Raw genomic sequence first — 15,767 nt, 5'->3', positions numbered from 1 at the left:
TGGTTCCAATACCCACGTCTGCTCATCTATCTCATCCAGCACCGACCAGAACTCGGACAGAGCCTCCACATTTAACAGGAACTGACTGTGGACACTGGCCAAGGTGCTCTGGGTGTAAAACAAAGGGCAATAAATTAATCTCAAATGTATTTTTCCTGCCTGAGAATTGGTATTTGACTTATGTTTGTCCCTAAGCGGCAGTTTCCCCAAAAAGTTTATTAGATTTTTAGTGCTGTCAAATAATGAAACGCGATTAATTGCATCCAAAATTCAAGTTTTTGTTTACATAGTACACAGTATGTGTGTGTACTGTGTATATTTGTTATGTATATATAAATAAACACACACACACACTTGTTATGTGTATATAAATTCACACATTGTATGTGTGTGTATATATATATATATATATATATATATATATATATATATATATATATATATCTGTGTGTGTGTGTGTGTATATATATATATATATTATATGATATAGATGTTATGTTGTATATTAAATATTTTCAACATTTATACTGTGTGTATTTATATATAAATAATAAATATACACAGTACACACATACAATTTTGATCGCGATTAATCTGAACAATCTTTTGACAGCACTTTGACAAAATTTCATTTTTTAATTCATTATTTACTCACCCTCATTTCATTCCACACCTAACTTTTTTTTTTTTTGTGGACCACACTGTGTAATGAAACATTTCTTGTTCTTTATACAATTTCGTTGACAATAGTGTATGAATTCGTATGAATGACATCTCACACAGAAGTCACTTTCAAATCACGCAGCTGTTGGTTAATGTGCAAATTTGAGCAAACAACTGAACCTTTTGCCTAATGGTGTCGAAATACTATTGGTTAAACAGTCCAAAACAAAACCTGGAAGGAGTGGAATGATTGTACTAATTAAGACATGAATACATGATTTCTGCCACAGTATCTGAAACACTTTATGCCACTAAACCATAATCATGCAACTGATCAATGCTATTTTTGGCATCATATTTAAACTCTAACTGGCTCAAACATTTCAGTCTGAATGGACATGAAGCCTCTCAGTCCGCAGTTGTACTCTTAAACGTTTTTCCGACTCTCAGAAGTGCCTAGAAGCTAGAAATAGTATCCTTTTAAATTTTTGTGCAACTCTTGATCTGCTGGAACAACAGGTTTTTTTTTCTTCCCCCAGTCTGACATTGGCTAGGCTGTCTTTAATAACTCCTGAACGCTTCTGCATATGGAAGATGTTGATACTGTCCACATGTCTGGTTTCATATCACTGCTTTATACAAACTCTTCAGCCCTCTGCCATCAACACTCGGGGAGGAAAATGAAAAAAAGAAACATTCCCACTGAAGTCTTGCCAAGTCTTCATCAACTACCTGTCAACAAACCATTGATTAAAGCACCAACCAAGAACAAATCAAATATAAAATGTGACTGAACAGGAAAAGACCAAAACTCATACATCAGCAAACAAGAGAAATTCAGCAATAGCGTTTGATCACGAAGAACCACAGTCGACCCATCTACAGTTCAGCATAACGGCTTCCTTTAATTCTAACATACACAAACACAGTAGGCCTCTGTTTCCCTTGGATCTGTCCAGTGGCGAGGCAGAGCTAATGGTTTGAGTATGGCCGCTCATAAATCACAGCTGATGATTGACAGCTGATGGGCTCTGGCCCCGTTTCACTCCATGCTGTCAGAGTGAGGGAGCACAGGTCGCCCACACCGCCGTGACCTCAGACCCACGCTCCTCGCTTTCCACCCGGCTGCCAATTCAAGTCTTTAATCTCAGCCCAAAATCAGAACGCTTTAGTCTGGACACCAGATCCCCTCTGCTCAAAGCCATGACCACTGCTTTATTTTTAGTGATGATAAATATGATAAGGCTTATATAGTATCGAAAAAAGGCAGCAGCTGCAATGAACTTTGTGTGTTATTACACTTTTGAATATCTAAAATGATGCCACCCTAACTGCACATATATTATAAGCAGTCCAGATACTGTATACTGCGGAAAGTAAACTTCGAAACTGAAAAGATAAATTGAAATTGTTACGCGTTTTATTTTATTTATCTATTTATTATTATTATTTTATTTTACAAATGTATTTTTAGGGCTGTTCATTTGTGTAAAATAAATAAAATTACAACAACAACATAGAATTTGAAATTAGTCATATTTCATTCTGCTGGACTGGATGGAAATGAGAATTATGAGATTAATATTATTTAATTCTACTAAGAGACATATATACACACGCACAAACACTATTTACAGAGAGAGAAAAACATGTCTAAAACAGGTCTATATACCCACATAGACAGAGTATTTTAAGTGGTCTGTGTATTTTTGCTGTGATCCAAGGGAAAACTAGATTGATTTTAGATTGTGAGATGTTAAATCACATTTGTCAACAGTAATTTTAAAGCATTGTAATATCTCGACAACATAATACAGCCAATCTCAGCTGATTTAAGAGGGACAGGACTGGCTGTATTTAGAGGATGAGATCTCATGTGTTTTTCTTTTGTCACATAATTTGTGTGTGCTGATGTTGATTATGTGCCTGATTCTCTGATACATTTCCATACATGTTAAATTGAAGAGCACAGAATCAGAGCTGAATGGAGCAGCCAGGGCTGGTAATTGAACATAACAAAACAAATCAAAAGACTTCTATTTTTTTTTTTTTTTAGACAGTAGCACTAAGGCAAGGGATATGCAGACAGGAAAATCAACAAACAGCATAGTAATCTGAATAAATACAGTGTTTCTTAAGACTTGAACATATTAATGTGAATGAGCTTTTTCCTGACACCACATGGGAGGGGACGTTTTGATATAGGAAGGGGAGCATAAAACAAATCTGATGGGTCATTGTGCCAATACAGCACACCCAATTTAGCATTGCACAGGTGCAAAGACGCAGCAATTATTTCCCAATTAATGCCGGTTGTGTGATTATAGTTATGCTTTTATTTAAATATATGGTGCAGGCCTCATAATTGAATTTCTCTTGGAAATGTGCCCAAAATGTGGAACGGCACAATGAATAATACCCATTGAGGTGACAGCATGCTTACTGTTCTGTTAACTCTACCAATTAGGTCCCTCCTCATAATGTTCAATGGTGCATTTTCAGTCATTTAGTGAACAAGTGTCAAGTAAATAAATCAATAATTCCACACAGAGAAATATGTATCCCTTAATGCTCATAGAATTGTGATTGTTAAAGACCCACCATGTAATAAAGCAATGCTGGGCTAAACAAATTGTTATTATACTGTATAAAACACACTACATAGTGGAGAAGGGTCATACATGACATCAGTGACTTTATAAAAATCATAAACATAAAAGTACATGAGTATGGTAATCATTTATGATCACTGTAGACGGCTGTATCAATAACACAATTTTAGCTTTTTAATCTCTCTGTATAACTAATAAATGGATATCTTGACAGCAAATGAACAGCATTAAGTGAGAGCTGTCAATACATTCAATAATTATATATATATATATATATATATATATATATATATATATATATATATATATATATATATATATATATTAGGGCCGGGACTTTAACGCGTTAATTGAGATTAATTAATTACACAAAAAATAACGCGTTAATTACGATTAATTAATTACAGGAAAAAAATTCCCGCATTTTTAATAACGTATTTTTGCACCGCGGAACGTTTCTCACTGGATGCGTTTCCGCGGACCGATTATACTGGAGCACCAACTAGCGTTCGCATATCACCGCAGCAGCACATCGAGTCTCAAGTATCACCTCAACGCAAAACATATAGCAGCTAGCGTGGACTTTACACTTTATGTTGAACTATGTATTATTTTGTTGGTGCAACAGTTTATGTTGAACTCTTTAGTGTTTGGGCCAAGGTTGTTGAGAGTTGGACTTAGTATGTTATGGCCTCTGAAGCAACAGAGAGATGTTTTCTAACAGTGTTACCAATGTTCTGAATGTAATTGACAGTATTGTGTTTTACTTAAAAAACACTTTACAGAAGGTTCCAGCACCTATAAGCTTCCTGAATTTCTGAAATGTACTATTTCTAAATTGTTTCTAAATATGCTATTGCTACACTTCATGGCAAAAATTGCACTGGTCTGCTAGACTTGGTTGAACAAAAATAAACAATATTTTGTTGGTTAAGCTTATGTATTCAGTCATTATTCAATGGTATACTATAAATCCATGTGAAAAAAATTACTTCTCAATGTTCTCAGATCAAATATTTATCTGCGATAATTTATCTGCCTCTTTTTAATCGGGTCCCGGCCCTAATATATATATATATATATATATATATATATATATATATATATATATATATATATATATATATATATATATAATAATTATATATTATGCAGTTTTTAAAATAATGATTTGATTTATTAAGGGACAAAAAGCTGTCCAATCCTACCTGATCCTACCTGAAAAATGAATTGCCCCCTCCTTTTAACATCACGAAAGAACTGTGATTAATCACATTATTTTAGAAAGCTTTTAGAAAGAAATTTCACTAGCCACACCCAGGCCTGATTACTGCCAGACCTCTTGAATGGAGAAATCACTTAAATTGAACCTGTCTGACAAAGTGAAGCAAGCTTAAAGAGCAACATATCTAAAGAAATTCAAGAACAAATGAGAAACAAAATAGTTGCCATGTTTAAGTCTGGGAAGGGCTATAAAGCCATTTCTAAGGCTTTGGGACTCCAGTGAACCACGGTCAGAGCCATTATCCACAAATGGAGAAAACCTGAAACAGTAGTGAACGTTCCCAGGAGTGGCCAGTCTACCAAAATTACTTCAAGAGCGCAACGTCGACTCATCCAGGAGGTCATAAAAGAACCAAGAACAACATCTAAAGAACGGCAGGCCTCACTCACCTCAATCAAGGTCAGCGTTTATGATTCAACAATAAGAAAGAGACTGGGCAAAAACAGCTTCCACGTGAGAGTTCCGAGGAAAAAGCCATTGCTGACCAAAAAGAACATAAAGCCTTATTTCACATATGCCAAATTATCCCCAAGACATTTGGGTAAATATTCTGTGGACCGATGCATCAAAAGTTGAACTTTCTGGAAAGTGTGTGTCCCATTACATCTGGTTTTAAAACCAACACAGGATTTCATTAAAAAAACATCATACCAACAGTCAAGCATGTTGGTGGTAGTGTGATGGTCTGGGTCTGCTTTGCAGCTTCAGGAACAGGACGACTTGCCATAATTGAATTGGAACCATGAATGCTGCACTCTATCAGAAAATCCTGAAGGAGAATGTCCAGCCGTCAGTTTTTTTACCGCAAGCTCAAGCGCACTTGGGTTATGCAGCAGGACAATGATTCCAAACACACCAGCAAGTCCACCTCTGAATGGCTCAAGAAAAACAAAATGAAGGTTTTGGAGTGGCCAAGTCAAAGTCCAGACTTAAATCTGATTGAGAGGCTGTGGCATGACCTTAAACAGTCCATTCATGCTCGAAAACCCTCCAGTGTGGCTGAATTAAAACAATTATGCAAAGAAAAGTGGGCCAAATTTCCTCCACAGTGATGTGAAAGACTCATTACGTGTCACCACAAACACTTGATTGCAGTTGTTGGTGCACAACCAGTTATTAAATTTAGGGGACAATTACTTTTTCTCGTAGTGCCAGGCAGGTTTGGACAGCTTTTTTCCCTTAATAAAACTGCATTTGTATTTACTTGCATTATCTTTGTGATATATTGTTTTTTTTTTTTGAAGATTTAAGTGTGTTTACATTGACAAATATGCAAAATAAAAAATTAAAAAAATGGGAAGGGGGCAAAAACCTTTTCAGGGCATTGTGTGTGTATGTGTGTGTATCATACATATAATGCTGTACATAATATATAATGACAGTAAAGGCATTTAATTTATATTAAATCAGAAACAATTATTTAAAATTGTAATATTTCACAAAATATATATTTTTAATTCAATAAATCAAGTAAATCCATCCTAGTGAACATATAGGACTTTATTCAAACCATTAAAAGATCTTACCAACCCCAAACTTTTTATCGGTATTGTATTAAGTTTTTTTTAAATAGGCAGAGGGGTTAAAATTCATGCAGTGAGCATTGTTTCTCTTTGTGCACTCCAAGAGTCAGACCGGGTGGCTGGTTGAGTGTAAATCCCGCTGAGACACACCTGCACCACTGTGTCTGCCACCAAACAAAGAGCACACCCCGCCAAATCTCCTGATCCATATTCTACATTACTCACAAACTCACTGACACTCTCTCTCACACACACAGTCAGTTGAGCGCAGGTAATCATTACTCATTTAAATGTACGTGAGAAGCAGGCAGACAGGCCTTTCTCTTCCCTGAACAGAGGAGATGCATCAAGACATCAGCAGCGCAGCAGGACTTCAGCCGACAGAAGGCTGCTGTGTGCTGAGCTGGTCTTCTCTGTCAGAGAGCCATGTTCCACTGCCATCCCTCACCCAACACAACGCACAACCCTCCCTAACTCACACCACTGCTGTGCAATATGCCAATTCGCTTTCATCCACCTCAAAGTAATTGGAGCAAACGTATGACTGAAGAGGAGCCTGTTTTTCAGGGGAGGCGGAGAAAACCGAGGACGATGATAAAAAGAAAACGACAGTGAAAAATGGGTCTCCGTTCTCACTTTTAATTGTTAAACGTAAGAGGAAACTCGTCGAGGCTCATTAGAGGCCGCTAACATATGTAGCTTTCCAGATCGCCGTCCTGTCGGTTTATTTGGCACAGTTTGAGCCTTTGTGAGCAAGTTATTGTTTTTTTATGGAAGCAACATCAAAGTGGCGATGGAAAGGAACACCTTTTATCAAGAAAAACACACTTTAAAATGCCAAAAAACTTTATTAATTAAAAACATTGTACTTAAAAAAAAAAAAAAAAAAGTTATGTTTAAATTCTTAATATTAATTTTGGTAATATGATAAAAAGCCAAATCAACTTTCCCATAAAAAAAATAAAAATAAAATAAAATAATGGTATTCAAAAAGGTTAAGTAATTTCACAACTATTTACCTGAGAGTTCCATGTGATGACCAATGGAACAGGAAGATCTGCAGAAAACTCAGGGGCCTCAGTTGGATACTAAAAAGAGAGGGGGGGGTATATGATCAAGGTTTAAAACAGTAAGCTACCTGGTAAGGACATTTTTGTTTTTAAGAAGTGACCGTAAATTCTAATATTACAAAATATCTTCATTTTAAATTATTCCTGTACTTTTGAGCTTTCTATTCATCAAATGCTCCTGAAAAAAGTCAAGGTTTCCACAAGATTATTGCACAGCACAGCTGTTTTTAACATTGATAATAAGAAATGTTTCCTGAGCACCAAATCGGTATATCAGAATGATTTCTGAAGGATCATGTGATACTAACGACTGGAGTATTGGCTGCTGGAAATGTAGCTTTGCCATCACAGGAAGAAATAACTTTTTCAAATTTATTCAAACTAAAAAAAAAAAAAAAAAAAAAAAAAAAAAAACATTATTGATTGCTATACTATCATTCTTACTTTATTTTGATAAGCCTTAATGAGCATAAGAGACTTAAGAGGGTAATAATAATGGTATGAATACTGAACAATAGTGCATATTATATACAACTTTAATATAAAATCTAATCATAAATGAATTCAATTACAGTAAAAAATATGAATATGTTTATTTTGAAATACTCTCCATGCTGAAACACTGGGAGAACTGAAGGCCTTTCTTAATCAACCTCTTTAATCTCAAAATTATCTTACATATGTTTCATGCTACAACCAATACTACAACTCTGTGTATGACCCCACAACCCAAATTTCCACCAGTAGCAGGGATGCCTTTACTTTACTTGACTTTGTTGAGTAAGCTGCTTCTGGGTGACGGAGGGCCTTGTGAGAGGTGCCCAGCTCCAGGAAGATGAGCAGAAGTGAGGTGGGTAGATCATGGCTATTTTTAGCACCCAGCAGGATGGTGGGCAGGTGGGCACAGGGGGCTTCTCATGCCCTGCTGAATCTCATCAGGACACCGTGGAGTGTCCACAAGGAGCCACTGGCATCTATACCATGTCATCACTTCCAATGCCAGGCAGAGCTCACTCACACCGCCTGACTCTCAGACTAAACCACTCACATGCCACAATTTTCTGCTTCTTCTGTGGCCCCTGTAATCACCTTATGAGGATCACTCATGGTCTTATCTGTGCCACCGCATCCCCACACACTCTCTGGCCTCTCCTTCAGGCCCTGCCACAATCTCACGGCTCCATCTCGCAACATAATCTTACAGTCACAGCGCATTAGTGCCACCTGCTTAAAGTTAGATACCTAAACCAAAGTTCTGCTCCTTTTGCAGTCCAGCTCAGTCTGAGAATCTAGATACAGAAAGCTGTGTGATCCAGACATCTGTGACCCACAAAAATCTGAAATTTGCTAATTAAATTATTTTTTGTGTGAACTTTGATATAAAAGGAAAATTGTCACATTTAGAAAACGGACAAAAATGTAATATATATATATCATTTTACACATTTATGCTCAGTAATAGCCTTTTTAAAGAAAATTGTAGTCTTTCCTAATAAATGTTATATTTGTAACTTTTACATATTCTTTATACAAAAAATATCAAGCCACACAACTGTTTCTAACATTGATGATAATAATAATAAATGTTTCTTGAGCAACAATTGATATCTGAAGGATCATGTGACACTGAAGATTGGAGTAATTCAGCTTTGCTATTACAAGAATGAATTATAGTTAAAATTGTATTACACTAAAATGGTTACACTAAATTGTAACAATGGTTCATATTAATTTCACCTTGGTAATCCTAAGAGATAAATAAATAATGATGGTAAATTATTTTGCTTAATTGACAAAACCTAGTTTTTACTAAATGTAAATAATCCAACCCTTAAAAAGGACCATGCAAAAACTGATCATAAAATAAAACATCATAAAATAATAAAATAAAATAGGGCTTGACCCCTGGTTTGACCTTGGACTTGAGCTTGACTGTAATGGCGTGTTGACGACCTGCAGAGTCATCTGCCTTCAGCTTTAGCATGCGGAACTCTGCATCAATGAAGAGCAGCCTGCCAAAACAGATGGACAGCACCACACATAAGAGCACATACAGTATACACACATCAGACTGGTCAACAGTGACCACTTTCAGAGCATCTTTTCTGTAAAAAGTAAAAACATAACTGCTGATTCGTTGAAGGATGTATATTTTGGTCCTAACTCAAATCAGACAAGATCTTTTGGTTCGGGGGGAAAACAGATTTCGGTTGATTTCTTCATTTAGAGAAGTGCCTAATATCTACACAATCCTTTCTCCCAGCAAAGAGTGCTGAAAGTCTTGAATCGACTACAGCGACCACAGCTGATTTATTGCTAAATTTCCAGCACTTCACATGACACACTTGTATTTCAGCAGCTTATTTACGAGTCGTGTAACAGCATATCGTGGTTAGTCCATACATGCACACTTTGCTCTGAGTGTTCCCATTGGCAAAAACTGCAGGATCACATATCAACATTCTGTCCCTAAGCACTTAGATCCACATAAAAACTCTGGGAGAAGAACTTCTACACTTTCCTTTGGCTTACACTCTCCTCTGCTATTACTGTGGAAAGTAAACTACTATGTACCTTAATATACATTTTTTTTATTTTTTTTAATAACTCACTAGTGACTCATTAGCATTTAAAGGAACATGCGCTGAAACAGCTTGCTGAAAACTAAGCAGATCTTGACAGGGTAGAAAGGTTGTTTTACACTACTATTGAGAAATTTTAACCAAAGTATGTTAGACTTTTCACCCTAAAGAGTCATATTAACTTGTGGAAAATGGGCATCCGATGACCCCTTAAAAATAATTTAAAAAAAAAATAATAAAGATATATATATATATATATATATAAAACAAACGTTTACCATAATGCAGTGTGGATTACCCTAATAGCAGCAATCTATTTTTACAAGATATATTTTGCAAACATTTTGACGGATCCACCTACAAATAATCTTTCCGATTTTCTGTTTTCTGCAATGTTCAAAATGTCCTTAATGCTCAGTGTTTTTCTCTCCCAAGCCATGGAGCAACAGGACAAATCTTTTGCATCACATTCAATTACATGAGCTTTTGGCACAAAATCACACCAATCATTCATTTCTTCAAAATTGAGATCTCTTTTCTGAGCTGGAACCTCATTCAGCCACTCTGCATTCTACAAGAATCTCCCGCCACAGTATCAGGCCTTGCTGGCGTTCACCTCAGTTGATTGAAACAGCTTGACGGCTCGATGTCTTGCTGGGAGGATTGATGAGAGCATTACATTTGCAACTAGAAAATCAGCTCCCCTCATAAATGGCGAAGGAACATTTGGCATGTTTGCATACAAACAGGCCATAGATGAAAGTGTAAAGCTGTACAAAAAAAAAAAAAAAAAAAATTTAAAATAAAAATCGGAAGAGCTAGATAGGGAAAACACAAACCGTAATACCGTCAAGGCCACTTTTGCGCATACTTCTCATCACAACTTTCCAGATATGCAAAAAGCCAGCTGCTGAAAATAGTACAGTTATTCCATTCTCACAGGTGCCACCAGGGATCATGGGTTTTAAGATATAACTGCTGGCTAGAGTGAGATGGTGAGAAGACCAGCCAATAGGAAACCTGCTCGGGTGTCATTATCTTGGCGGGGTGTTAAAAGACCACAGCGAGGGGCCCCATGCTTCTCTCTCATACATGTGCAAGGTGTGACAACCTCTCACCATGGCTCCCATGCACCAATTGTCTAAAAAAACTCTTTCAGTTCTTCAACGGTTTCAGATGACGATGTCAGACCAAATGCAATATCTCACAGTAAAATGGGAGCACAATGGGATCAAAGTCAAAATATTCAAGTTTCATTTTCTTATGACCTAATGCTTTGCTGTGATACACCAAATAGCGCACTTACACTGCAGCCAGAGACTGATGTTTTGTAATTTTCTAAATATCTGACTCTTTTGAACTATTCTGGGGATAAGAGGGGAGAACAGACTTGACCCCATCTATACAGTAATTAACAGTAAATGTGGCTTCTTCAAGGCAACTAAAACTCATTAAAATGACCAGGTTCTGCGGCACTTCCCCCTTCCTAAACCAATCAGGGTCTGCAACGGTGCCAGACTTGAGGCTATTAACAGAGACACGAATTAAGGATCTTAATTAATCTCAAGTGCATTTACAGATAGCGCTGGTGTATAATACTTCTGACCGCAATTCAGGTCTGAAACATGCACCTTATTTCCAGTCTAACTTTTCAGTCTACATTTCCCCATTAAACTTGAGAGTGGGTCTCCAATTAGACCAATTTGCCTTTGCTAATATCATAATTATATCTTTGGACATTAATAGAAAGTGGAAAATGAGAAGCCTAGTGAAATCACAACTTGATACCTGGGTGACAGACACCACATTAGCCTCTTCTATTACGAAGCAAGAAATCTGACACACTGTTTTCATTAAACTATAGTAAGTTTCTAATGTCCAACATGTTTACAGTAATGCAAAGGATTTGTGCTATATGTCATTATAAGAGAACACAATGCAATGTGAGCCGAGGGAAACACTAGGCCACTAGGAACATCATACTTATCCCATCCTAAGATTTCCATTTCTGTTATCAGCTGGGAATAATACTGAGGTGGTGAGAAGGATTGACATCCTGCTTGGCTCTTCAACGCTGCTTCCTGATAATAGACAAGTTTGTAAAGAGAATCATTTATTCAATCTGCGGGTCTCATGTGCTTATTATGGTAATATGATACTGAACATTACATCATGTGTAACATTTGTCAACATGAATATGGTAATGTCGACCCCAGGGGAAAAATCGTGCAATATTTTAAGAATATTTACCAATACTGTCCTGAGTTCCAGGATAAAAGCCATCAAATTAGTTGAATGCTGTAACCTCTGTTAAAAGAAAATCATTGTGATTAAACTATTAGGCTACATACAGAATATCAAAACCAGCACCTGTCATTTCACTAATGAGAATAACCATTAGAGTTAATTTTTATTAATTTTAAATTCATAAGAAAATAATGAACTTTAACTAGTTAGGGTACCACATAAATCTAGGCAGGGTAAATAATAAATTTAATCTTCTTACCCTAGAGGCATATGGAAAAAGCCTTTCCCCCATGCCAAACATTATGTGTTAATTAAGACGCATTTCTAGAATGATGAGAAATAGCTGCAAACTATTTGCCTTTGATTTATTGTAGGCATACCTGCTTCACAATATGTTGATAACCATGAAGTAGCCGTTTCATTTGCCAGCAACAATGCAATCTGCAAAACAACCAAAGACAATTAAAAGAATTAAATAATAAGAATATCTTTTTTTACAAATTTTTATATATTTTATATATTATTTTTTTTATTTTAGCTGTCCTCTCTCTCTCTCTCTCTCTCTCTCTCTCTCTATATATATATAAATTAACTGTTTTATTCAATTTGATAGAACAGCTAAAATTAAAAATAATAAAAAATAATAATGTTTATGATTGACTTATTTATGCTGGCTCAACATTATAGAAACTAATTTAAAGCGGTTAAAAAAAATATCAAAAAATACAAATTATTTTACATTATTCTTGCTGACAATATAGTATATTTTCTTGTAAGTGTACCTGAGATTTATTAATTAAGACATTTTATATGACTACATCTTGTAAATGATCTAATGTTTTTCACGTTGATTTATTTATTTTTGATTACAGTTTATGTTCTCTGCTACCTTAATAAAAAAGGCAATAACATATACACAGACATAACATTCGACGACCATCATATAGAAAAACTACTTTTAAAGAAATACTAATGCAATCATACTTTGCCTGTTTCATCTGGCGATCAGGCGGTAGAGATATTCTTATCCTGAAGTCTTTTTCCTGTCAAAAATAAAATAATGAGAAATGTGACACTTGTGACAATAGGTTCACCTTCTGGTATACGACCCACACGACATTAACATTCACAGTGTAAACGAAGCTGACAACCTACGCTGTCTAATTTAATATGACTGAACTGAGATGTGAAACTTTTCTTACCATTACTGTGATGAACCCGTCATAGACTGTCTTCTCCTTATTAAGCGGAATAATCATAGGACTTTCTCTCATCAGCAAACAGTTCATGATGAAAAATAAGTAGGCAAAATACTGAATATAAACCGCTCGCTAAACACCTATTTAGATGTCTAGACAATAAACTAAACTATATAAACACAAACTAAAGCTTTATAGGCAGAACACTGCTGTCAGAAGCAGTGTCCGCTCACTCCGCTGTTGTTATAATATACAGGCACGTCAGGCAGGCAAAGCGAAAGTTCCCGCGAAAAAGACTCAAGCGTCGCTGACGCTGACGTCATTAAAGTTTGAATGACCGAACTTTATTTGAACTCATTTGACAGAATTTTATAAACACATTTATCTGCAATTTATTAGCACTGTGCACGAACATAATCTCTAAACATCTTATGAAAACGCCCAATGTTACGCAATTATTCTAGAAGTAATTATTCTAGAAGTTGTAAATGCAAGCTGTTTTATCACTTCTCCAAACTAAAATTCCAGTATCGTCATATTTTTGTTGTATCCGCTGGGTGAACAAGTGAACGCAATAAACCCAGACTTGCATATATTAGACAACAAGATAAGTAAACTAATGTATGAAGAGCTTGAACAGCCTTTTCAGGATTGATATTTTCAGGTAGGGGCAAGTTGTCACACGTTTTTATCAAACCAAATTGTAGTAATTATTTGTTCAAATCAATCGTATTGTACGTTATAATTTTTACCTGTTTGTTTCATTAATAGTTTTGTATTTCAAAAATGTTTTCCTTTGCAGCTTTTGTTGTTAGGCTATCAGGACATATTTCAGATTAGTTTTTTTTATGTATTTATCCTGTAATTAAAGAAGAGTTTCTTATTTTATTTTATTTAAAAGAGTATGTGTTTATTAAATTATTTAAAAATGAACTGATGAGAACTGGTTCAAGGCATGTTTCAGTGACATGTTAAATCAACTTTATTTGTTTTCACTGGGAAAGTTGGGAATCTTAATTGCTATTATTTATGTATTTACTTATTTATTTATTCATTTACTTATTATTATTATTGTTTATTATTATTATTATCCAAGATTGTGTGTTTATACCAAAAATGACTCTGAAAAATATTCCCTGGACTAAATAGTGTGACACATACAGTAGCCAGAATCTCACAAATATCATCATATCAGTTGTTCTCTGACAGGTTTCCATTGTGGCAACACCCCACTTAAAAAAATTATTTTCCCCCAATAGCCTATAGCACCCGTCTTGCATTAATACTTCGGTTAAAATATAAACAGTGAAAAATAACTTTCCCCTGCCCTTATCATTTTTTACTCAGATGCTATGGATGCAGATGTCTATGAATGGATGTTTTGGTGTCTAATTCCCCCTTCATTAACCCTCACAGCAGCGTGTTTTAATCCAAAAATGCTCAGATATTCAGTAAAGCTGCCTTTAAGCAAACACACATCATTACAGCTGAGAGCCCTGTATTGGAGTGTGTGATTGTATATAGCTTGTGTAGAGTGTCAAGCGTGCGTGCTACACATTGTGCCTGGAGAGATTGATGTTTTGTCATCCACCTGCTTCTATGCTGTAAAAGCAAGCGCAGCAAAGGCAAACCTACCCAGCTTCAAATCCAAACAAAGAAATCTTAGTGGGCTGTTTACATATCTGTGGAAGGATATCTGGGCTTGTGTTGACGGGGTGCTAGAGTGGTTGAGAGATCAGTCCCCGCACAATGGGTGAGTGTTAAATGCTTTTTTGTTTGCGACAGTGAGGATCAATTTAAAGAGATTTTGGCTCTGGCTGTGGTTTGGAGAGGGTGAGCCTGGCAACCTCACATAGAGAGAGAGAGAGAGAGAGAGAGAGAAAGGTTCCTATTTCCCTTCACATGCAGATTGTTACAGCCGTACATTGCACAGGGTTAATGGCAGTCCTGAATAAAGGATTTAAACAATTATGCTTTTTGGAATTGCTAGAGAAACGCGGATTATTTCTTTTCTCCTGCGATTGCCTTTTCCTGCGGCATCTGCCTTTCTTTTATACCTTTTGAGGAGCGTGATCTATTGTGCATTGTTTATCTCCAGCCATGGTCACTTCTCTGGAATGCAATTGGCTGGAACTACATCGTGTGGGTCTTGCTCCCTGCTTTTTTTTTTCCCTCTCTCTCTCCCTCTCTCTCTAACAGATTCTTTTGAAGCGAGACAAGAGCAGGGGTGGCCGATTTATCGTGCCTCTCCCTCTCCTTGCCATGCATTCATCTGAATGAGAATAAGGAGCTATTGTTCTTTTCCGATCTCGGTAGACAAGCTTTAGTGCTGTTTTTACGAACCGGTTTGAAAATATATAGTTCATTACTGCTCGAATGTGGATCGTGAGATCCACTTATAGGTGATTTATATGCTCATATAAAATCAGATTACAATGTTCTTGATTGTAATGCATTTTTTTTATATAGTTTTTGTACGTTTTAGAGGACATTTCAGAAAATGATTATATCAAGCATATTGTATTTTTTTTTGTAGTATTATAGTTTCTTTTTACTAATATAATTTATAACATTATTATTTTTACA

At 35.9% G+C, this 15,767-nt stretch overlaps 1 protein-coding gene across 1 annotated transcript in view; it reads right to left on the bottom strand.

Annotated features, from left to right (window-relative positions):
* The window catches only part of LOC113056698 (E3 ubiquitin-protein ligase FANCL), an 18,488-nt gene extending 5,016 nt beyond the window's left edge, over positions 1 to 13,472 (bottom strand). Inside the window, exons 1-8 of the mRNA XM_026223512.1 lie at positions 13,185 to 13,472; positions 12,967 to 13,025; positions 12,363 to 12,423; positions 11,986 to 12,042; positions 11,719 to 11,816; positions 9,069 to 9,165; positions 7,103 to 7,171; positions 1 to 108 (exon numbers count right to left, since the gene is read on the bottom strand). The exon at positions 1 to 108 is cut by the window's left edge and continues 43 nt beyond it. Of these exons, the coding sequence (XP_026079297.1) occupies positions 1 to 108; positions 7,103 to 7,171; positions 9,069 to 9,165; positions 11,719 to 11,816; positions 11,986 to 12,042; positions 12,363 to 12,423; positions 12,967 to 13,025; positions 13,185 to 13,271 (636 nt within the window). The 5' untranslated portion in view covers positions 13,272 to 13,472. The remainder of the gene's footprint in view (positions 109 to 7,102; positions 7,172 to 9,068; positions 9,166 to 11,718; positions 11,817 to 11,985; positions 12,043 to 12,362; positions 12,424 to 12,966; positions 13,026 to 13,184) is intronic.
* Positions 13,473 to 15,767: the final 2,295 nt, after the last annotated feature.

This window comes from Carassius auratus, chromosome 38, assembly GCF_003368295.1.
Source record: "Carassius auratus strain Wakin chromosome 38, ASM336829v1, whole genome shotgun sequence".
Lineage (NCBI taxonomy): Eukaryota > Metazoa > Chordata > Actinopteri > Cypriniformes > Cyprinidae > Carassius > Carassius auratus.
This window is presented reverse-complemented; position numbering and strand designations above follow the sequence as displayed.